The following is a 25,074-nucleotide window of genomic DNA, read 5'->3' on the forward strand; positions in this document are numbered from 1 at the left end:
CATAGGTGTGAATTGCACATTTCATAAATTACATGTTTATGAATGTCTCAGCAACATTACAAAATTCTAACGATGCAGGTTAAGCTTACCTGAAAATAAACTGATTCATCATGAGAACAGCTGTATGAAAGCTCCATTGACTGAACAAGTCACAGTATGAGCAGTTTAGGAAGTGACGCATGCTTGGGGAGTCACAATCTGACCAGGTCACCTTGCAGTAATTTTCAATTCACGCTCCTTATGTTTATTTGACATGTGCACCAGACAGACTAAACTCTTTCCTGCATGTTTTGAAAAGGTTGATTCTGACACAGCAATAGATTGATTTATTTTCACTCAGAGACAAAGTACATTTTGATTTTCACTGTCTATTGCAAGTACTCCAATGTAATGACTTTGACCATGAAGACTACTGAAATAATAAAATCGAATTCTGAATGTCTCGTAATGAACTCCTCGTGGAGCCATGAGTCTACAACATAAAATATTTGTTTGTATGAAATCTTTGTGGAAATGTGTATTTTAATACTTATAACTCAAGTTTTTTTTTTATTTCAATGTTTCAAATACTACGGCACTGGAGATAGACTTTTTTTACTAACCTTTGAGACAGGCACATGTTTTAATTTGGTTTGGAATATCAATTGTTCTTTAACAAAGATATTTGAAAAGGCAATGCTTTTGGCTTAATGGATGAGGTCCATGTCATGTAAAAATGTGGCATAGAGCTAACCCCAAACAACTGTTCTCTCTTGCCAATGGGAAATCCCCTGTGAATGGGGGCGTGTCCAATGCGAATGACACTAGTCCAGTCACTATGTCAGTGTAGAATTACAATTTAGTTTTATGGCTTTATACAAGTAATAGGGAACATTACCAAAATTTAGATCAGTAGTTGCCTCATCCAAACGTATTTGATGTGTGAGAGGGCACTAATGGGTCACCCCTAGACCTGCGTGGTATTTGGGGGCATGATGCTTTCTTATTTTCATTTCATTTTACCCCAGCATTTTTCTCGCAGCTTTAGGTGCCTCTGACCAATTGCAACTTCTTTCACCCCTCCTATTCCTTTGTGCTTGTGGTGTGTCTGGCATACAATACTGTTTTCCCCATCACCATTTTGTGACGAAGGAAACTATTTTGATAACTCTGTGTCCATGAAGGGTTGGTTACATTTAATTGTTTCTACCTTTGCAGGCAAGCAGTATATGGCCAGTTTTAGTCACTTGTGTGGCTTCGGACTGGGCCATCTTGTTTTATTTGTGTTTGTGCCTGAGTCCATTTTGGATGTACTGACACAGCCCTAGAACAATTGTATTTATGTTACTACAGACTTTAAATATCCATGAAACAGTAAATACACTCCTTTTAATACGCTTTACATTTTTGCTTGCTTTCGCTCAAGTAAGGTAATCATTTGATGTTAACGAACCATGCAAAAATTCAGACATTTACAACATGGCCTTGTTATTTTCATTTTAGCTGGATAATCCAGATGAGCAGGCAGCCCAAATTAGACGAGAATTAGATGGACGTCTTCAGATGGCAGATCAAATTGCAAGAGTAAGTCAAGTTTCTATTCCTTACACATCATTCATAGATCTTAATACAATCCTAACAAATCCTCAAGATGGTAAATACACTTTGTCTGTAGTACTAACTTTATAAAGTAATGGTTCATGTACCATTTATTGTATTGCTGGTAGCCTGATTTCACACGTGGAAAATGCAATAAAATGATCTGATCTTTAAAAGTGTTTTTTTTACACCAATAAGTGAAATTCACTGAAAAAAACGAAAGTTAAAGTGATTTTATAGTTAGGTGAGAACCTCAGTGGCAATATTAATGTTGTGAACTGATTTGACTCAGAAGATGTATCTGTAAAGTTTTCACCACAGTATGAAGGCTGAAGGTGGTAGGATCTCTAACACCTTATTACAACCTTACCTGTTTGACGGTGTTCTGGCACCCCAAAACTTTTGTCTTGATATTTTTGTAGTTTACATAGTATGTAAATGCGATATTTTGGGTCTTTTGAAATGTTTTGCTATTTCTGTTGTTGATATTATGCCATACAACCATTTCTAATGTACACTCTTCTCTGTTTGCCACTGGGATTGACTTTAATGCCATATTAGGTCCTTTGGACAGCTCCTCTGCCATTCAAAATAAAATGAATTCTGTGGTAAAAGTATGGAAGGTTGTTGATTTCTTATAACTGAATTTGCAAATTTTAAAGCAAAAGATTTGATTATTGAGTAATAATAGACATTTCTTTTGGCAACAACTAAGTGACTTCCAGCACAGAATTGATATGGGGTATTTTGGAAACACTAGTCTAGGTAGTATTATTCTCTAAGTGAATTTACAGCATGGGTCTGAAGGAAGTGTGGCTTAGTGAGCTAAGCAGAGCAATAAAAACATCTAAATGTACTCAATGAGTCACTGAAATATTTTGGAATGAAATTCATGATATTTGTCTGTTTGGAAAAAGTAGTTTATTACCAAACATAACTTGAAAATGTCCATGATTATGTGAATCATGGCAACATAATTTTAGTCTTGAAAGGAAGCAAAGAGCACAATAGAATTATAGAAATAGGAGATTCTTGGACACTATGGGCCTGAATTAGATCTCAGCAGAGGGAATACACCATCACAAATGTTATGGATATCTTGTCTGCCATATTTTGATCCCCATAGTATATAATTGGATTCAAATATAGCAGTCGGGATATCCATCACGTTTGTGACAGAGTATCCCCTTCTGCCAACACCCCAATCAAGCCCTAAATATATATAATTATAGAAACAGGAGATTCTTTGACACTATTTATAAATTATACAATTATTATTATTTATGCTTGTGTTACAAGAGTGCCAAAGTTAAATTGGGAATATTATACCCCCCTGTGTAGCCCTGCATTTGCTCACAGCCATTCAAACAGTACCCCTATTCTGTCAAAAACATTCCAATAATACCAAATAAATATAAATGCATAGATTGGGAACGAACAATATTCTGAATGCTTTAAAGGATTAAAGTTTTCTGAAAGTTGTTTTTCTACTTGAAGATATGTCCTACGTTGCAGGATTTCAGTGTGTCGGCAAAAGTCCCAGCCCCCTCCTGGACTGTCACTGCAACCAAACCTCCTGGGTCGTGTTGATGTGGGGAAGGAGTCGCCTGAGGCCTGCGTAGTCCCTGCGGACCATAGGCCCCTTTACTGATTGAAAATATGTTTTTCTACTTATTTAACTTAACCTTTGGGACTGAAACACATAGAGGGACTGGCTGATAGTAAAGTTTTGAGATTGGTAAATGTAAGGACTGTAATCCAGAACTGTTGGGAATTCAATTTTTTGAGCATCCTAATGAGGAGCTTGCACATTTGACGAAATTGCACTTTTATAACCAAGAAAAGAACTGAGAAACATAAAAAATGACATTTTTTACAGGAAGATCAAGGGTTATGATTAAATGCTAGAACCTTTTGTCTGCTTACCACATATTCTTCATTTGAATAAAATACCACTGGCTATATGGACAGATTTCTACATTAAAAATGAGGTGGATAAGACACACAAAACTTCATTTTTGAGATTATCATCCTACATTTTTTGCACCATTGATTTTATTCAGCATGCTTTTCTCAGCTTCATCTGCTATTGTCTTCCAATGGGCCAGGCCAGAGTGTGAAAGTGCCACACATAATAACAGCTAGTGTTGGGAGGCTAAATCCAACCAAAGAAGTTCATTACTGAAATGTTTTTACCGGTTTGCATATATATAACTCCCATACAACTCAAAGAATTAGACAAATTTATAACATGCCTATCAAAATCTAGGAGATCACTCATTTTATGAACTGTTGTTTGAAGACTCAATTCAAAACATGTACCAGATTGCTAATTGATGATTTTGAAGTACAGTATTGGGCATCAGACATTTACTTTCATAGCTGAAAAATATGATTATAAAAGCTTTGCAATTGTTTATAGATTTTCTGATCTTGTAATCCTTGCATAAAACCCAGGACAACCAATGTTGCATTTAAATGAATTCTAATGGATGTTACACAAGCCTGGATCTCTTGGACATACAGTCAAAATTTACAGAGACAAGAAAAAACTTATATCTGAAGCAGATTACCACCTCCATTTCCAGCATGCACCGTCAGTGCTACCACACTTTGACAAATGAAATGATTCATGTAGAAACAAAAATGGGACACTTTCAAATTTGCAAACATGTTTAACTAATATATGCATTTTGCAGACTCTCCTAACTGGTTATTCTAAATTCATGATACCTTTTTGTGTGATAATCTACCCTATCCTGCCTTAATAGATACAGCTGTGTAACTCTATAGAATGGATCAGCCCTCATCACAGTCCCATGTCTTGCAGAGTTTGTCTCACTTCCATGAACATATTTCACAGTAGAGTACTCTGAACATGATATGCCTGGGTCTACTTGAAAGAGGGCAACTTACAGCCTGCTTCTCCTTCTTCTATGTCTTTAGACTTTAACCTGCAATCTTCCCTGGTATAGCATCTCAATTTTTGCCCGCTAAGTAAAGCCGACATAGTTATCAGAAAACATCTGATGTGAGGTGAATTTCAAATTCACTTTGCCAAATGTGCTTTCTTGAAATCAAATACAGACTCCAACCCACCACCTATCCCACAATTGGACCCTGAAAAACAATCCCCTAACCTCAAACATTTCTGATTCTTCATCTTCAGTGTTACTTTATTGTGAACTTCATTAACTGTCCTCCCTTTCTTTCAGTCTTCTTGTATAACTCTACAAACACTGAGAGTTATCAGATTTTCAGTTTGTCTCCAATAAGATAACTAGAATTTTCTCTTGATACATACTTCAAAGGTGGTCGCCAACAATTCTTCAAAATAAGGTTTTTTTAGGGTTGAGCATAGCTTGCGTAATTTTGGGCAGAGTAATCACATGAAATTGCCAAACAAATATGCAAATTATATGAAATTATGGAAGATGCATCCTGCACTGAAACAATTACCAAATGATCCTTTAGGGGGAAAATCAGCTTGAAAATGCAATTTCTAGTCGATTTCTGGTTACTTACATTCAAAACACTGCCTTGATGCTCATATTTGTAAGTTTGCACTCAAAAAATACCCTAATGGTCTGTATGGATAGTAAAATGTACCAGCAATGCAACTTGCATTAAAATATTACCGAAGCTGCACGTCTTGCATTATAACAGTCCTCCTTGATTAAAGTGCCACCTACCTGAAGTGCCGCTCTTGTTAACAGAAATAATCCAAAAAGTACATTTTGTGTGACAATTTCTCCCTGAAACTACGCGCTGTGGTGCAATGGCGTAATCTCTGTCATTTTGCATAATTTATTTTGCACAAAATTTCCAAAATTAGGCCACTTACTCTAGCTTAACCAAAATTTCACCCAGATCTAGTTTTTCCCCGCATGTGATTCCACACTATAAGCAAGGGTGTTATTTTCCAATGGATAAGTAGAGCTCAGAAAGAGAACAGTTAAAAAAAATATATAATCTACAATTTATCAGTAAACACTATCTTTGTCAATGTCTTTGAAGTCTTGAAATGTGGTATGAACGTCCCCAGATACTATTGATAATGCTCACCCTCTGCTTATATCAGATCTAGATACAAAAGAAAGTGTATCTGCATCCGTTTCAGTAGCAGCAGCTGGCAGGAAGGGGTGGGGGCAGCACATGGAGCAGGGGGCATGGAGTGCAGAGAGCAGAGCAGGAGATGCAGGGGGGCAATAAAAATTAAATAAACTTACCTGCTGCCTCTGTGTTATACTGATCCAGCCGCCTCGGTTCCTCTCATCTTCTTCCTCCCTCCCTACCCAATCCTGACGCCTCTTTCATGCTGTTAACAGCATGAGAGAAGTGCAGAGAGTGGCCTGAGCAGGCAGAAATGACGCTCAAGGCGGGAGTGAGACGCTGCGCTTGGTCTCCACCTAGCCAAACTGTCATGCACACTTAGAAGCGCACCACCACTCCTCCTCTACCTGCTAGCATGGAGAATTCTACCCCCTAACCTCCCTGCCTTAAGAAAGTGGAAAAAGAAAGTGTTAATAAAATTCTTTTAATATCACTTTATTTTTCTGCTTTTAGCAGCAGGCCGACACTTCTCTGCCATAGCGGAGTGGCTGTCCCTGATCGATTTGTTCTAGATTTCAGGCAGACATCCTTCCCTGTAAAATGCATTAAGAAAATGTATTGAATACTTATACAGCTTTGGCTCAGACAGAATCTGAAATACCAGATGCCAATACAATTATTTAACTATGGCACCCTTTCAGTCCTCTCAATCTCCTCTAAAAATGTGGTCTTCAGCATACTATTTATAAACTGTGTGGTGTCCGACCCACTATCCTTTTCCTGAAGAATGTTTATGCTAGTTCCTGCCTTGTAAATCATGTAATGCAGATATTTCCTATTAGATCCTTGGTTTACCTTTTTCTGTACCTGCTGGCAACCAACATTAGACTTCTGATCATACCAATGTCCTAAAATAATTGGAATGTCGCCATTAAACAATGTGGGATAAAAGTTGTCCAGAAACTATCCATCTTAAAATGTTTCACTTTATTCATGCTAAGCATCAGCAGTAGAGAGTGCATTGTCTTCACAGGATTACAAAAACAAGGTGTAATTTTAATCAGGCAATCCTTTATCGCAAAGTCAGATTTGCCCACAGCACCAATAGTGCCATATTCAACTTGCTTCTAGTACCCATGCCTTATCCTGAATTGATGTATCATTTGATAATGGCACATGTGCTTTTGGGGTACTTTCAAATATGAATCAGACATACGGCCAAAACAATTAGTGAAAGGCTTTCTTCATTATCGTGTGCTCGTAGGTGTTTTTCTTTATTTTTTATGGTACTGTTATGAGTCCATTTGCCTAAAGATAATTGTTGTGTCAGTAGAAATGAAGTTTGCCATTAACCTCAATATTTTTGTGAGTGAAAGAAATTCCTAGAGGTTTTCAGAGAAAACATGTGGTTTCAAGCACAAACAAGATAAAAAATATATAGACCCTCATTGCATACAATGAGCTTTGTGTATCACCACCACAACAAAATGCTAATTATTCAAATGAGGGCAGCACCATTTAGAATTTTGTTTTTATTTATTTTTTAATGGCTTTATATTGAAGAGGTGTAGAAACAATTATAATACATTGCAAGAAGATCAGTTTCTCTTAGTAATTAGTGTAGCATAGGAACAACATGAGTATATTAAGGTTTTAGTTGACTAAACATGATTATCTATGTTTCAATGTTTCTCATCCCTATTGAGTAATCAACTTGGGAGTCTATCTTGAAGAAAAACTATGTTGGAGGTGAGGCTTAATATATTTCATTAGTACTATTTGCAATAATAAACCAAAATGAATATACCGTATCTTTGGTACAGAAATTTTTTACACCACTACCTATAATTTCAAACTATTCAGTGAGTATCCCAAAATGGAGGAAAAGGGCCTAGCAATGAATGGTATAACTATATCCATACAGGTTGATAACTTATCTTTTGTCATTGTCTATAGTCTCAACTCATGGATGAGGAATGCTTCAAGGGAAAAGATAGATTGGGGTTCAGGGAGTATCATTGTCTAGTATCTTGGAAATGAAAAGACGATTTAAGTTTGATATTCCATTATTTATTTGAGCATGTGATTTCCAATTGATGTAAAGTGTTTAGGGGCACTTCTTGGGGTGAGATCCATTCCAGGGTTCTAGCAGCTGAGATCTACCTGTCACGGGGGCCTCAGAAGAGAGGCATAGCACTGAAACTATTCACTAGTGTACTCACACACCCATACCTGAGAGGCACAGTGAGGGGCCAAGACGGAAAAATAAGGTGGGGACCGATCTGAGTACAGGCTCTTGACTACGAGAAGGGGGCTGCAATGATGGGCTGGAGTAGAAATTTAAAGGAACCTCCTGGTACCTAAAGAGGGAGACCACGTGCTACCCCTCTATGTAGTGCAGACACACTGACCTCAGAAAATAAGCTACTAGGGACTCAGATTACAGCTAAGAGGTGACCCTGGACCAAATACTGAGCACTATCACCTCCTCCAGGGAGATTCTTGATGCCAAAAGCAACAAAATTTCATTGGACATTGACATTCTGCGTGAGAATTACAAGACCCAGTAAGGTCAAGAGTCATGAAGACACACTTGGAAAGAAGTGCCCCTTGGTGGATTCCCACCAGAATAAGACCCTCCCGGAAAGGATTGTGACTCTGGATTGTAAGGCAGAGAATTCCGAGGGTCAGATCCCGATAAACAATTACTTCGTTTTTGGACTGCCAGAGGGGCGAAGACCTTCTAACACGGTTCATTACCTGGAGCAATGTATTGTGTTGGTGGTGGTATTTTAGGGCCTATCCTTCCTTCTTTGTACCGGAACGAGCGCACATTAGGCCTGCTAGGTGCCCGCTACCAGGAGGGTTGCCCCACACAGTGACGGAGTGTGTTATACTTTATAGAAACAGCAGGTGCGATTTTACAGAAGGTACAAACACATCGGAATCTCCAGGTAGACAAGCTGAGTGGTGATCTTCCCATACTAAACACTTTCAGTGCTGTGGCAATGTGCATCCTTCATGACTGTATAAAAGTAACTATGGTATGCTGACCTTAAAGACATGCTTATCCCAGTGCACCTTCAGGTGATAGGATATAACCATGCCCTGTCCTTCGGTGATCCACATAGTGACACCTGTGCTGACACAGAAAACACAGACAAGCAGGGGTCTCAATTGACACCTGGGGTGGTGGACAACCTCTGAAGGATTAATTCTGCATGAGATGAACAGTTGTTACGCACTGTAAAATGTATCCTGCATAGATACAGGTTTGTGGAGTGCCCAGGCATGGAATAAGGCAGTGCAAGATCTTACATGAGAGAATACAGGTTGACTGGCGAGAGGGCAAGCAAGCACGCCTGTAGCGTACACTAGTCTAATCTCTCCATACCCTGGACTGAGATGGAGACACAAACTAGATTTTTTGGTTTGTTGGCTAGCCAGTCTTTGCCAGACTGCCCTTGGATGTGGGAGTTGATGTAAATGCAGTTGGAGTCACCTGGCCCAAAAGATTTAGAGCTGACTACGCTCGAGACATCATAACATTTCCCATGTAGAAGATTATAGTAAGTAATTAATTGATTGGTTAATTAAAACCTCTACTATATACGCTAAAAACCGTTTAAAATCATCAAAGTTATTAACAATTGTATCATTATACATACAATTCATAATACATAGCTTGTTGATGGTATTTTAAAATCATAGCAAAGTTTTCATTCCCGAACACTTATCACAAGACGAAGAAAATTTTAATATTTTAAAAGCCAAAACCAGAATAGAGTGACCTATTACTAGTATTTAAATGATGTGACATATTTATGTTACCATTAAAAGAGGCTAAGGCAAGGTAACCGCTATCATGCCTAACTGAATGACGTTAGCTGTGGATATTAAGTCCATAAGACCATAAATAACTACATTTCTAAACATACTTCAGCAAACTATCAGCTAGAGATAGGAACTTCACCAAAGGACACATTACCTCAGTTGACCTCTCAGATAGACAGAAATTAACAGCTTCCTGACAGTTTCTCACTTCTACCGCAAAGAAGAATGGTTTTAGCAAAGATTGTGGTGCCTGCAATAATTTGGGGAAAATACAAATTATATGAAGCAAGTTTATTTTTTGAAGCCACACAATCTGCAGCATCATGTTGCCCAAGGCTGTGTCCATCTTGATAAACCATCCTTGGTAATATATCTGCAGAGTCTCAGTCGTAGAAACCTGTTCTTAACATGGACTGAAAAGTGAGCTTTCAAGTAAGGCTGGAGCTCAAGCTTTTTGTAACAGATAACAACGGGCTTGCCATTCCTTTTCCCTTTCAGGACATCTTTATCCGCCTATAATGATAACTGCTTCATAGCTCTATTTAGAAAGATTCTCAAAGTTTATATGTTGATTGACTCTAAACCAGATACTTGATAGTCAAAAGTGCCAAGGCACTCAGAAAAATAAGGTCTCCAAGCTGTTGTGTACAGAGAGTTCATAAATTCCAGCACGACTTGGCTAGGGTATCAGGTTCAGATAAGAATAGCACATGTAGGTATTTTATAAAAGCAGCCCGTCTCACAAGTATTTGATTTTGTAAATCAAACTCGAGGCAGATTTCAGCATGGCACTTGTCTTTTGGTATTTTAGAAACTGTTTTATAGTCCGTAATTTGTACCATATTTAAAAGTGGGGCATCAAGACTGCAAAAAATAACTGATTCATAGGTCAGAGCTGAAACTAATTTTGCCTCCATAACTTTGACCAAGTGAGCATAGTTTGCACACCATACCTTGTTTTACAAGATCTTAAAAGCAAAAATATTAGTTGCATTTTTTTAACTCAAGTATTTGAAATGACCTTCAAATGACACACTCTCATCAAATATTATGCCCTGATTTTGTAAGATCTCACATGCTCTATGGTCTCACCCCTAACAGTCCAAGACCGAGGTGTCACCTTAAGATGTCTTACTGTAATGATTTTTTCATATATATATATATATATATATATATATATATATATATATATATATATATATATATATATATATATATTTATATATATATATATATATATATATATATATATATATATATATATATATATTCAGCTGCAGACCATAAACTGAAGCTTACTCTTCAAAATAACGTATTACCCACTGTAATCCTGTTAGAGTATTGCCTAATATTACGGCATCATCAGCATACTGCAAATTCCTAATGTTATGGTCTGAAAAAATAGGTGCATGAACATTTACATTTTCACGATGATTCGGGAGATCAGCCTTTAAAAGATTAAAAAGCAAGGTGCAAGAACAAAACCTTGCCTCAAACCTCGTAGAGTATTACATTTGTGAAATAATCTACTGCCATATCCCAGCTTCACCTGCAGCCATGTATTAGTATACAGCAGTATTATGAGACAAAGGAGAGGACAAGACACACCTCAAGCTGCCAGTTTTGAACATAAACCATCTCCTAGAAAAGAGTCAAAAGCGGCCTTCAAATCCACAAAGCAGATGTTTAATTTCTATTTCTTTAAAATCGCTCTTTCAGCCATAAGTGTGAGGATCAGCAAATTAGAAATTGTATAATGGCCTTATATTAAACCAGTTTGATAAATGGGTATTATATTTTGAGTTGCAGCCCAATCTTCAAGCTCCTCAAGTAGAAGATGCAAATATTTTTGCTTCAACATCAGTTAAATCAATGAGGCGATAATGTTCAGGATTGTCAGCAGGACCTTTCTTACAGATTGGTTGAATTATAATCCAATGCCAAGATTCTAGGATGCATCTCTGCAAAGTTATTGAAACTTCATTAAAAAGGGGAGTTAATTTCTCAGCCCATAGCTCAAGGTTAGCCTTAAAAATAGCACTGGGGAGCCCATTGGGCCAGGTGCTCGTTTTGATCTAATCCTTTTGATCCGGTTGATAACTTGAGACTTATTTATGAACTCTGTTGATTGACTTGAATTTCCTGATGGACTCAAGCACACCATACATGATTGTCCTTCTGTCTCTATAACCTTACCCTGCTCAACTCTAATCTTATCCATAATTGATTTGTTCAATTGCTCAACCTGGGATTCAAAGCATGCACCATATAAATCTGATCTAAAACAGCCCCAGGAACATTCCAGAATACTAGCACTATTGGCCCAACAGCCACTATTTTGGAGATCATTGACAATTCCCCAAAATTCTTTAACATTATTTGTTTTGCTAACATTGAGTACTTTTAACCACAGCTTTATAAGCTTTTTTTTGCTTTCCATACGACTTGGTTGTATGATTTTCACAACGATATAAGTGATTGCTGATAAGCCAAAAGCATTGGATGGTTCAAATGTCGAAAAAGAACTCTGTTTGCTTTGTTAAGAGCCTTTTTATGTTGGCATAGTTCCATTGAGTACCATCTGTTATTACACAAGTTGCAATGGGATTCCCTCTGTACTTAGCTTTAGCAGGGAAAGTTTCAATTAGTCATCTAAATAGTGCATTCCAAAACTCTATCATTTTTACCTCTTACTGTGCGGTTAAATTTATAGGTGTAATTTGCTTTTTTTGCAAAGTCTATTCATATTCTGCTGTTTAGTGAAATACCAAACCAGTCTTCTCACACTGTAGGAAGTTATAGTTGTTGGATAATAGGTGGCATGGAGCTCCAACACCATTACCAGAAGGTTATGATCACTTTCCATGTGGGGTATTACAGAATACCCTTCAATATTACATTCCAAACCCGTAGAGATGATACTAAAGTAAATTATTATATAAGAGACTATGGCCCTCATTACAACCTTGGAGGGTGGCAGAGGCCGCCCGCCAAGGTTGAACCGCTGGGCGGCCGCCAATGCGGCCACACTCCAGCGGGGTCTATTATGAGATCCCCGCTGGGCCGCAACACGGGAGCCGACATAGCATAGCATAGCAGACAGTGAAAAGCTCCATGGGGCCGTGGCAGGGGGCCCCACGACTCCCCTTTCCACCAGCCTTTTCATGGCGGTTCTTACCGCCATGAAAAGGCTGGCGGGAAGGCGACTCGTAATCCCCTGGGCAGCGCTGCCCTGGGGGATTTAAACCGCTGGGACCAATGTGGCGGGAAACTGCCGGGACCAATGTTGCAGGAAACCGCTGGTCCCGGCGGTGCAACCGCGGCGCTTCTGCCGTGGTCGTAATTCCCCTGGAAGCACCGCTAGCCTGTTGGCGGTGCTTCCTCCAAAACAGCCCTGGCGGTCAAAGACCTCCAGGGTTGTAATGACCCCCTATGTTTCCTGGTACTTGCACAAACACACTATGACTCAACACATTAACTACTCATTCACAACACAGAAGTGTACATGGGATGAGGCGATGACAAAGAGGCAGGGAGTTCTGGCTTTCCTTAAATGATGACAAATAGACATATCCTTCCTACAGGAAACACACCAGGTTGCCACAGAAATTCCCAGGTCACAAAGATGCTGGAGAAGTTAGCTGTATGCCACAGGCTACTCTGTTTGCTAGGGGCTCTTTAATTTGGATCCACCCCAGGCTTCTATACTCATTGACATGGAGGGAAGGTATGTGATACTGACGGGGACCCTGGACGGAACTTGGGTATTATTGAATATTATACATGCCTCCAAATTAAAGGGCAAGACAACTGTCTTAAGTCTCTGGCATCTCCACTTTCATGAAACACACAGACATTCTGTATAGCGGGCATAGACTTTATTTGCTTGGTGGGTGTACACTTAGATAACTCCATGCTGCCATTGGCAAGCTCACCATGCTCAAGTTGGCACGCAATTTTACATCCTGGATTATTAACTGGGGCATGTAGATGTATGGTGCAATAGACAATTCAACTGTGTGGAATATTCCTTTTACTCTCCAGTCCAACTTACATGTACGGCTGGACACAACACATTCTTTTGCTTGCACAGGCTCACTGGCACAGTCACAAATGCAGAGCCACACATTGGCATACTTTCAGACCATATGGCACATATTATGATGTTCCAGTGGGACAGGCAAGTCACTCTGATCCCTACGTGAAAGCTGCCAGTGCAGTTCTTTCAAAACCCCATGTTTGTGGACTCATTAATGGGAACAATACGAAAGTACTTTCTGGTAAGCATTCACATCACCACTATAGTGAGCTCCAAGTGGGAGGCATTTAAGGCGGAGGGTAGTGGACATTTTGTGACTCAGGATATGGGTAATAGGAGGAACTCTTGAAAGCAAACTCACTACCTTAGAAGGTAGAATACGTAACCTCAAATGAGTAATGAACACTGCTCAACCGGATGGGGAGCCCTTCCGTGAAGAATGGGACAAGCACTGAGAGGTCCAGCTGTGCCTGTGCACAGTCACACATTGCAAATATCTCACACAAGATCAAACTGAGGGATGCAAGGTGGGTAAGCTACTCACTTGGTTGGTGAGGGCTGAAGGTAGAGTAACACCCATTACTCAAACTAAGAGCCAAACAGGGGTGGAAGTACACACATTACATTAGGAATTTATGCAATGCTATCAGAACCTCTACAGATCACAGAACCAGGTGAAAGAGGAGGGGACAGAGGTGTTTGTAGATATAACAGCGTTATATTTCTTAGTATCAAATGTGAGATAGGTGCTGGGATGGCTGATAACTGCTGTGGAGATCAAACTGACCATCAAAGACCTGGCGAGGAACAAGATCCTGGCCCTGATGGACTCCCTGCTGAATTTTAACAAAAATATGTGAATGTTCTTGTGCCACACTTGCAACTCTATAAAGAAATGATGGATCGGGGTGTACTACCAGCCGCCACTAGGTAGGTGCTTATTGTATCCATACTGAAATCAGGGATGGCAGCAACTGAGTCGTTCCTGTATAGGCCCCTCTCCATGCTTAACTTACATCATGCTATCATTAGTAAGACATTGGTGGAATATCTAGGCCGATATATCACTGAGTTAATACACTCTGACCAAAATGGCTTCATACCCCAGTGCAACACCTCATTAAATATTAGATGAATCTTTAGTGTCTTTGAGGAGACACTCATGGAGTTGTGCCCATAATGTGGTAATACTCTCATTGCTTGATACAGTTCAATGAAACTATCTAAATTTGGAGATGCGGTGCATGGACATGGGAGAGGGATGGATTAAATGGCTTACACTCCTACACTCGGCTGCATGTGTGAGATACAAACAGGCCACTGCATTTTGTGGTGCATTTCAGATCTCTAGAGGCACAAGACAGGATTGCCCACTGCCACTTATTCTCATAGCAGCATAGTGTGATCGTAGGGCTGAGGGACAGGCATACCATTACATGACAGGGAACATATAATTTCATTATATGCAGGTGATATGCTTCCATACCTCTACCATGTAGAAACAAGCCTCACATTGGGAGTACTGCTCCAGATTCTCCAGATTACTCACCTACTTGTCTAAAACCAGTGCCTTCACCATCTCCCCAGGCTTGCAGCAGACTTGCGCTGCAATGGCACAGCTGGGCATTAAATGGGAACCTCAAACCTTTTGATACCTTGCAGTGAAAGTTTACCACAGTGACAAGGATCCTTGGGAGAGAAATTTGGGGAGATATATATATTATTTCACAAACCATCCTGTTTGGGTCCCTCTGTCCTGGCTCAGTGCACTGGACATGTTACTGAGGGTGGTTGAGTGGCTCCTGATTACAAAGTGTACTACCTGGCGGCACAACTCCAGTGAGTAGCTAAATGATTGTATGACCAGGGTGGGTGAGGTTAGTGGGAGGGTCTGGGATACCTAATATCAGAAGGATGAGCAGCAAAGACTGCTCAGAATCATGTTGCACTACTGCATGAGGGTTCTTCTCAGGACTACTGTATGTGCTGGTGCTTCCATTGGTGGGCATCATCACAGTGCAAGGGGACCACTTTACAGCCGGAAGACTGAAAGTGTGGACAGAGGCAGAAATACAGACTGTGAGTGGCTGTTACCAGGATGAGAAATTTCAGGAGTTTGAGAATATTGTCAGTGAGGACGGCTTACCTAACTCACAATTCCTAGTGTGCGCCACACTGAGTGACCCCAGCATGAAATCTTGCAAACAATGCTCACCTTTGGAAGAGACAGCAGACTTATATCATGGCTTTACTGGTCCTTCTTATCTATGGCTCTGTTGCCCCTGACCTAGCTGTGAAGCCAGTTCGAAGGTGTGGTGGGGAGAAAGTTCCAGGACAATGAGTGGGCCATTGTGCTAGAGCATCCCCGTCCAGTGTCTCGAAATATCAGGTTCAAAGACGCATAATTCAAATATCTCCACACCACATACCTTAAACCTCACTGATTAAATGTTATTGCTGGAACTGATAAGAAAAGCTACCCAAGGTGTACTTTGAGGGATGCAGACTTATACATGGCCAAAACATGGGTGGGTAGGTGCCAAATGTGTTGCTTTAGCCTCTGTGCTCGTTAAGCAAGCTATAGCGACACACTGGAACTCACCAGAGGGCCCTCCCTCCAGCAGGTAGAAGAAGTTCAGAAGTGGACAGCAGCAGAGGCCACAGCCTCCCTGTTGAGGGACAATCGGGCTGCACAGGTACCCTATCACAGGCTTGTAGGATAATCTTGTCATCCTACATAACTAAATTCAGGCTAAAATAAGATTTCTAAGATGGCCAATCGATCCTCCTGTGGATGGAACAGTGTGTTCTAATATCACAGTCCCCTAAGAGCATGGGAGACATGAACATCATTTGAAATAAGGGAATAATGGGTGGAGGTCAGAACACAAATATTACAGCATACGCTTATATAAGGTGTGCAGGAGAAGGAGGGGGCCAGATGAGAGTTATACTTTAACCATTTTCTTTCTTTTTATCTTGTTATAAGTTTGCATCCACTATACCTTCTGCACTGCCTGGTATGCATGCAGTATTAGTCCAATCAACTCTCTACACTCACCGATTGGACATCAACAAGGCCCCTGAGTAGGGGACCTGACGGAACAACTGAGCCGTGACATGGACTTTTCTCAACTTCAGTGGGTGCTATGCAAACTGAAAATGATTTAGATAATGAATAAAAGGCTAACTGCTCTGTAAAACCAATAAACTCACTTTGAAAAAATGCTGTGGTTTGTCCTGCACTTGACACTAACGAAAAACATTTTCGTACCGTATTAGTGCTTATATTGAACTATTTTCAGCGTTATCATGTTTAATTCTGTCTCTTGTTTATGGGTTTGTGTCTACCACTATTGGACCTCTTATATTACAAAAAGTGATTTTTTCATCACTCATAGTTTAAAAAGTGACAGACACAAAAACGTGCAACATTCACCTTTTACCAAACCTAAGATTGAGATCATAATACCACAAAAAAGTCTACACGTAGACAATAGGCCTGAGTGAGTGTAGGAGGCTGGCCTGGCTTGTAGTGGGTGCCAGAGGTACTTACACCTTGTGCCAGGTCCAGTTATCCCTTATTAGTGTAGAAGAGGTGTTTCTAGCAGCTTAGACTAATAGAAGGTAGCTATGGCAAAGCAGCTTAGGCTGAACTAGGACACATGTAAAGCACCTACTATACCACTCATATCATATGCACAATATCATAAGAAAACACAATACACAGAGTTACTAAAAATAAAGGTACTTTATTTTTATGACAATATGCCAAAAGTATCTCAGTGAGTACCCTCAGTAAGAAGGTAATATATATATACACAAGTTATAGGTACACAAACCAAAATTAGGTAAGTAATAGCAAGAAAAGTATTGCAAACAGTGTAGAATCACAATAGGTTGCAATAGAAGCACATGGGTATAGGGGCAACACAAACCATATACTCCAAAAGTGGAATGCGAACCACGAATTGTCCCCAGACCTATGTGAGCTTGTAGAGAGTCGCTGGGACTGTAAGAAAACAGTGAGGGTTAGAAAAATTCCCCACCCCAAGACCCTGAAAAGTAGGAGTAAAGTGCACCTACTATCCCCAGAGAGCACAGAAGTCATGATAGGGGGATTCTGCAGGAAGAACACACACCAGCAGTGCACTGACAATGGATTTCCGAACCTGAGTACCTGTAAGCCAAGGGGACCAAGTCCAATAGTCGTGACAGTGTCGAGAGGGGGCAGGAGCCCAGGAAATGCCAGCTGAAGGTGCAAGGAAGCTGCCACCGATAGCTAGGAGGACTAGGAACTTCTCCTTTGGAAGACGGTTGTCCCACGTTGCGATGAAGCTTGCAGAGGTGTTCCCACGCAGAAAGACCGCAAACAAGCCTGGCTAGCTGCAAGGGTCGCGGTAAAGGTTTTTGGGTGCTGCAGGGGCCCAGGAGGGACCAGGATGTCGCCACTCGGAGGAGGAGACAGAGGGGGCGCTCAGCAACTCAGAGAGCCCTCACAGAAGCAGGCAGCACCCGCAGAAGTACCCCAACAGGCACTTGGAAGTAAAGTGAACCGGAGTCCACGCGTAGTCACAAAAGGGAGTCCCACGACACCGGAGGACAACTCAGAAGGTTGTGCACTGCAGGACGGAGTGCTGGGGACCCAGGCTTGGATGTGCACAAAGGGAATCCTGGAAGAGTGCACAGGAGCCGGAGCAGCTGCAAATCACGAGGTACATAGCTTTGCAGTCTAGTGTGGGGAAGCAAGGACTTACCTCCACCAAACTTGGACTGAAGAGTAACTGGACTGTGGGAGTCACTTGGACAGAGTTGCTGTGTTCCAGGGACCACATTCGTCAGGATGAGAGGGGACCCAGAAGACCAGCCTGCGTTAGCAGGGGGAAGATTCCGTCGACCCACAGGAGATTTCTTTGGAGCTTCTGGTGCAGGGTGAAGGCAGGCTACCCCCAGAGCATGCACCACCTGAAAACAGTCGAGAAAGCCGGCAGGATTAGGCGCTACAATGTTGCTGGTAGTCGTCTTGCTACTTTTTTGTGGTTTTGCAGGCGTCCTGGAGCAGTCAGCGGTCGATCCTTTGGTAGAAGGTGAAGAGGGAGATGCAGAGGAACTCTGGTGAGCTCTTGCATTCGTTATCTAAAGAATTCCCCAAAGCAGAGACCCTAAATAGCCAGAAAAGGAGGTTTGGCTACCAAAGAAGGAGGATTGGCTACCAAGAGAGGTAATAGCCTATCAGAGGAGCCTCTGACGTCACCTGCTGGCACTGGCCACTCAGAGCAGTCCAGTGTGCCACAGACACCTCTGTTTCCAAGATGGCGGAGGTCTGGGACACACTGGAGGAGCGCTGGGCACCTCCCCTGGGAGGTGCAGGTTAGGGAAGTGGTCACTCCCCTTTCCTTTGTCCAGTTTCATGCCAGAGCAGTGCTGGGGGATCCCTGAACCGGTGTAGACAGGCTTATGCAGAGATGGGCACCATCTGTGCCCATCAAAGCATTTCCAGAGGCTGGGAGAGGCTACCCCTCCCCAGCCCTTCACACCTATTTCCAAAGGGAGAGGGTGTAACACCCTCTCTCAGAGGAAATCCTTTGTTCTGCCTTCCTGTGCCAGGAGGGCAGAATCCTGTCTGAGGGGTTGGGAGCAGCAGCGGCTGCAGTGGAGACCCCGGAAAGGCAGTTTGGCAGTACCCGGGTTCTGTGCTAGAGACCCGGGGGATCAAGGAATTGTCACCCCAATACCAAAATGGTATTGGGGTGATAATTCCATGATCTTAGACATGTTACATGGCCATGTTCGGAGTTACCATTGTGACGCTATACATAGGTAGTGACCTATGTATAGTGCACGCGTGTAATGGTGTCCCCGCACTCACAAAGTCTGGGGAATTTGCCCTGAACGATGTGGGGGCACCTTGGCTAGTGCTAGGGTGCCCACACACTAAGTAATTTTGCACCCAACCTTCACCAGGTGAAGGTTAGACATATAGGTGACTTATAAGTTACTTAAGTGCAGTGGTAAATGGCTGTGAAATAACGTGGACGTTATTTCACACAGGCTGCAGTGGCAGACCCGTGTAAGAATTGTCAGAGCTCCCTATGGGTGGCAAAAGAAATGCTGCAGCCCATAGGGATCTCCTGGAACCCCAATACCCTGGGTACCTCAGTACCATATACAAGGGAATTATATGAGTGTACCAGTATGCCAATCTGAATTGGTAAATTTAGTCACTAGCCTGTTAGTGACAAATTTGGAAAGCAGAGAGAGCATAACCACTGAGGTTCTGGTTAGCAGAGCCTCAGTGAGACAGGCATCACACAGGGAACACATACAGGGCACATACTTATGAGCACTGGGGCCCTGCCTGGCAGGGTCGCAGTGACACATAGACTAAAACAACATATATACAGTGAAATATGGGGGTAACATGCCAGGCAAGATGGTACTTTCCTACAGTGAGGTATTTTGGATAAACCACAAAACGCTTACATTTTGAAGTGACTTATAGTTTTCTGTGAAAAAAACACTTAATATTCAGATATCAATATTAGGCTTGTTAACTGTCCCTTCTCGTGCTTTTACATGCTCTCTTTTCACAACATGTTTCCGAGATGGGTAACGTGTTGCATGGCACCAAAATATGGGCCCAATTCAAAAACATATGGCACATCTCTTTCTATAAAAATATGCCAACGAATAGATTTACTACTTTTTTTAAATTCACAGTCCTTCCCAGTGGGGCAATGGCAAGCTGCACCAGACGCCTGATTTGCAGTCATATTATTAGGAAGTGTAGTCAATTATTTGTGTGTCCTCACTGTAAGAAAACCTAAAAGAAAAGAGTTGAAATGTGCTTTCATTATAAATGTGACGCTGGTACATATTAAAAAGTAAATTTATATGTGACATGCATTAACTGATTTATTTCAGAGTCTTTTGTGTTTTTTGGCGTACATTATACATGGTGTTGAAAAGTTATGCAACCTCCTAAATCCCTTTTTTACCAAATTTTGCTTGTTGGCAGGCCATTCATGCTTGTCAGCAAAGTATCATTTTATGTAAGAAATCCGTCGTTGTTAACCCTACAGTGTCAATCAGAAGTCCTTTTAGCTGTATTTTAACGCCATTACCTACATTAATTTCTTATGTATTCACCTGACAAAAAACCGTATGCTATTTAAATGTTCTAAAATTATTTTTCCCTATAGGAAAGGAAATTTCCCAAGTTTGTATCAAAGGAAATGGAGAACATGTATATCGAAGAACTAAAGTCGTCAGTCAATCTTCTTATGGCCAACCTAGAAAGTATGCCTGTGTCAAAAGGCGGCTCTGAATTCAAACTACAAAAGATGAAACGCAGCCACAACACCTCGATTATAGACATGGGAGAGGAAAATGAAAATCAACTTTCAAAATCAGATGTTGTTCTGTCTTTCAGTCTTGAGGTAAATGGTTTTGTCGTATTGCAAACATACAAAGATGGGATCAGTTTCAACAAAATAGGTCCAACATTTACACTTTAACTTTTATGTTATAGCTCAAATGTGTAATAATGTTAGAACACCAGTTACTGGCACATTATTTTAAATAATATTTCCTTGAAATTGTTTTCATTTAACCTGCAGCTAGCATCAGTTTTTAGACTGTGTTAACAGCCATGAATCTGTTCCAGTAATAAGGTTTCACTGCATTAAAAATACAGTCTCCACTTATAAAGCACTAACGCCCCATCTCTTTACATAATAAAAAAGGTTTTATTTGTATAGTGATTACCTCACATTGAGTACCAACTTTGTGTGAATCCAACGTTGTCTACATGATGATATCAGTCTGGTATTTGGGTGCCTTTTAGAGTGATGTTAAAACACCTTAAAAGAGGTTTGAGATATATATTTACTGTTCCATGTATATTTTATGGTTGAAGAAGTTTACATTTTTTAAACAGAATCCACAATTTTCAATTCGATAGCAATGTTGCTAAATTTAAACTGTTAAATCTATGTGTTTTCTTTGTGAACATTTTTCAACAAATAACGTACAATACCTGCACAGGTATGAGTATTTTAAGATGAGAGTGGATATGTACGAGGATCTTAAGATGAGACTAGTGATAACAGCAAGTTAACGTAGGAGGGAACGCTTCAGAAGAACATAAACTATATGTAATATAATCCTCTCCATTCCCATCTCAAAATGTTTCAAACTCCTCTTTTTAGTGGAAAATACATACAAAGGAACTTTACCTACATGAATATGACAAGTGCTTGTTATCTTGTGGAACAGTAAGGTTTTCTGGATATTTTTTTGTTCAGTGGCATATACTATCAATCCATTTTAGACAAGCCAATAAAGTACACAAAAAAGCACAGTAATGCATCAGCCGTGATGCTTACCTTTCGCAGTTGAGGCATTACTTTGTTAAGTCTCTTATTGGATGGGGGTTCTGATAGGGGATGCACACAACTCTTTGTGATGCTGCACATCATGGAAGTATCTGTTTTCCCAATATGTGAATGTAAGGGATATATGGGGAGTCTTGCAAGTGTGCCTACAATCACTTAGTTCAAAGTAGTGGTGCAACATTAGACCCCACAGCCCCTGCAGTGTGAGGGCCCCAGACCTCCAGAGAGCCCCCTAAGCCCAGTACACTGAGCAAAGTGATAGGTGGTGGGCACCATCCATGTACATTGTGGGGGGTGGGGTAGTGTTTTGTTATGCCATTGTTTCAATGTCACAAAGAGTGGCCACACATATTTATCTTGCAAATATGTATTCAATGTCTAGCTTGAAACGGAATTTAACATCCCTGGTGGTAATCCATAGACATGAATCTTCTCAGACACATTGATAGTCAGCCCTGTTAGCTCAAACAAAATATCCTTCTGAACATTAATGGACAGCAATGTTTAGTTTTGCAAGAAAAAATAGCCTCTTCAAATAATTCAGTGTAGTAATAGCACATATGTATGCTTGATGAGCACACATACATTTTGCAAAGTAAATGCTTTTGGCTTTACCTTAAACTACCTTTTCATAAACCAGTTTCACATCTTAGAATACACAGAACTCGTCACATGCACAGCTTGTCAGTGGCATTAGGCCACTCTGTCTTTTTGCATCAAGGCAGGAGATTTATGCAAAACTAACCATGAAAAGAAATTGTGAATTTTTTGAACATATTTTGTGATATTAATAATGTAGTTGTGTGGATTCCCACTCTAGCGACTGGAATTGTATATCTCTCTTAAAACATACATGAAACAAGTCAGCGGTTAAGCTGACAGCAACCTACATGGCTGGTTCACAAAAACAATTATGAATATGGGAAGTTACCTCAGGAGCATTCTTTTATGTACTCTTGTGTACCTTTGTGAATCATCCCAAAAAGTCCAACTCCTTATTGTAAAGTTGCAGAAGTTTTTTCTATTTATACTAATTGAATATGAATATTCTTGAATATTTCCATTTTATTCCCATTGTAGATGTTTTGTGACTGATTCGCAAACGTGTGTAAGACTATGTAAAAAAGTACTGTGGGAGTACTACTTTGGGTACTCCAAAATGCCTTTCTGATTAGGCCCTGTTGTGTTTATGCTCATGTTAATGAAAGTCCTGTTGCTTAGCTGATGCATGACTTAATTTATGTATTTTACTTTTAGAAGTTAATGGATTTTAGTATATCACATCGAAAGACAACCAGTATCCGTCCCAATATGTATTCCTGAGTTGGGTGCACCATGAGCTACTATTCTGCCAGGCACAAATTCCCACCAATCACCTAATATTTTGTAGGTCAAATATTAAGGTTGAATTGCATTTGGATATTTTACAGAGCCAGGGAGAGACAAGATCATTACACATCCTCGAAAGGACAGAAAATGCCAATGGATATATTATCTGTTTGCTTTAAATATCAGTAATTATCAAGAACCTTTAGAAACAGTTGTTTGCTAAAAAAAACGAGAGAGAGAGAGAGGTAAGCTACCCTCATGTTTGCTATTATCCTGAAATGTATTTTTGAGTTAATATTATCCCAAAGCAAGAATCTTTATTAAAGTCCTACGGGCAGGGTGCTATGTATGTAGAAGGCATGCCATGTGCCTGGTTGGTTTCTCACTTCTTTGAGTGATACCCTGCTCATGTGATTGCATTGGGAATGTCATGCCTTATGTCTAGGGGGTATGGTCTGATTTATGAGGGGTAAAGTAGGCATGTTTGGTATGGTTGTAATGGTAGCGAGAAATGCTGCTTACTAGTGTAGGTGGATTTTCTATTACCATTATAGAAATGCGACTTCTACAAGTGAGCATTTCTCTATGCTTGTGACTGGTGTTTTGCAGCTTGACTCCAATCCTCATCTGGGGCAGAGTGACAGCTGGGCTTTTTGCATACTTTTCAGACAGCCTGTACACAGGGAGGGTGGAGGTGTCACAGAGGTGTATCTGCATATTGAATGGTATTACTGAGCTGAGAGAAGGGGAGATGTGGCACACCTGCATTTGTAAAGGCTGTACCTTGGCCTCATGCAAAGGGCTTGTTTAACCCTAACTGATGTCTGGAGCCTGTGCTGGAGGAGAGACGGGACACTCCTAGAACCAGCAGTAACTGGTTGGAACCTCTTCTCCCCCTCTTTGTAAGTGTTGTGCCAAAACTGAGTATATGTACAGGGGATTTTCCCCATTTAAGTTACACCCTGAGACAAGAAGAGAGACTTTGGATACAGATTGCTCTGGGAACAACTCACCAGGAACCGCCCAGGACTGCTGCAGTTGTGCTGACCTGTGAACTGCTGGGTCATTAAGAGGAACTGCCACTGACTGCAAACTCCTTGTGCTGGCCTGCATGTTGTGCCCTACCACCCTGTGCTCCCTTTTCAAGGTTTCCCGGGGCTGGGTGCTGTGGCCCGACCCCCCTACAACTACTTGCTCACAGCGCTGGAGAGCACTGCATTCAACTAATCTCCGAAGCGCAGGAAGAGTGCCCTGCTTTGTTTGCCTGAAGGGCTGCATGAGCACTTGGCTTGGTTTATTCCAGCCCGAGCAGACGCTCTACTTTGCCACCTCTTCACACCCAAGGGCACAAAAGAGCACCCTGCTCCATTACATGGTCACCCCCCTCTTCGAAGTGAGGGGATCGCGAGGGCCACCCTGCTTGCACGGATGAGTGTGCTTTTAACACGTACTCCCGGGGTGCAAGGGCACTTCGAGGAGTGCCTCCGGGGCATCAGCAGGTGTCCAGTTTTGGATCCTGGGGCTGCAGAAGCCAAGCCACAGAGAAGGAAGAAGGCGGCTCCCCGTGCTGAGGCAAGAGAGCTGCAGGGGTTAGACCACCCCATCGAGGAGGCAGGTGGCAATGAAGGAGGCCCTGGAGGGCTTCCTCTGCTTGACCCGCTGTCAACAACCGCCAGAAGGTCCCAGGATTCAGCAGTCGCACCACAACTACACGGCCAGCTGCCAGTTGGATTCCAACCATGGGGAGAGAACCGGAGAGGTCTCCCGGCCAGGTAGGACGAAAGGGGCTTCCTTGGTTGTTCTTCTTGGCTGGTGTTGGGCTCGACGTGCTAGAGGGGATCGCAG

At 41.3% G+C, this 25,074-nt stretch overlaps 1 protein-coding gene across 13 annotated transcripts in view; it reads left to right on the plus strand.

Annotated features, from left to right (window-relative positions):
• Positions 1-25,074, plus strand: part of CADPS (calcium dependent secretion activator) — a 1,450,780-nt gene that overhangs the window by 577,902 nt on the left and 847,804 nt on the right. For all 13 annotated transcript variants that reach the window (XM_069206526.1, XM_069206531.1, XM_069206527.1 and 10 more), the window contains exons 4-5: positions 1,483-1,563; positions 20,707-20,943. In XM_069206526.1, the coding sequence (XP_069062627.1) occupies positions 1,483-1,563; positions 20,707-20,943 (318 nt within the window). The remainder of the gene's footprint in view (positions 1-1,482; positions 1,564-20,706; positions 20,944-25,074) is intronic.

This window comes from Pleurodeles waltl, chromosome 9 (assembly GCF_031143425.1).
Source record: "Pleurodeles waltl isolate 20211129_DDA chromosome 9, aPleWal1.hap1.20221129, whole genome shotgun sequence".
Classification (NCBI taxonomy): Eukaryota; Metazoa; Chordata; class Amphibia; order Caudata; family Salamandridae; genus Pleurodeles; species Pleurodeles waltl.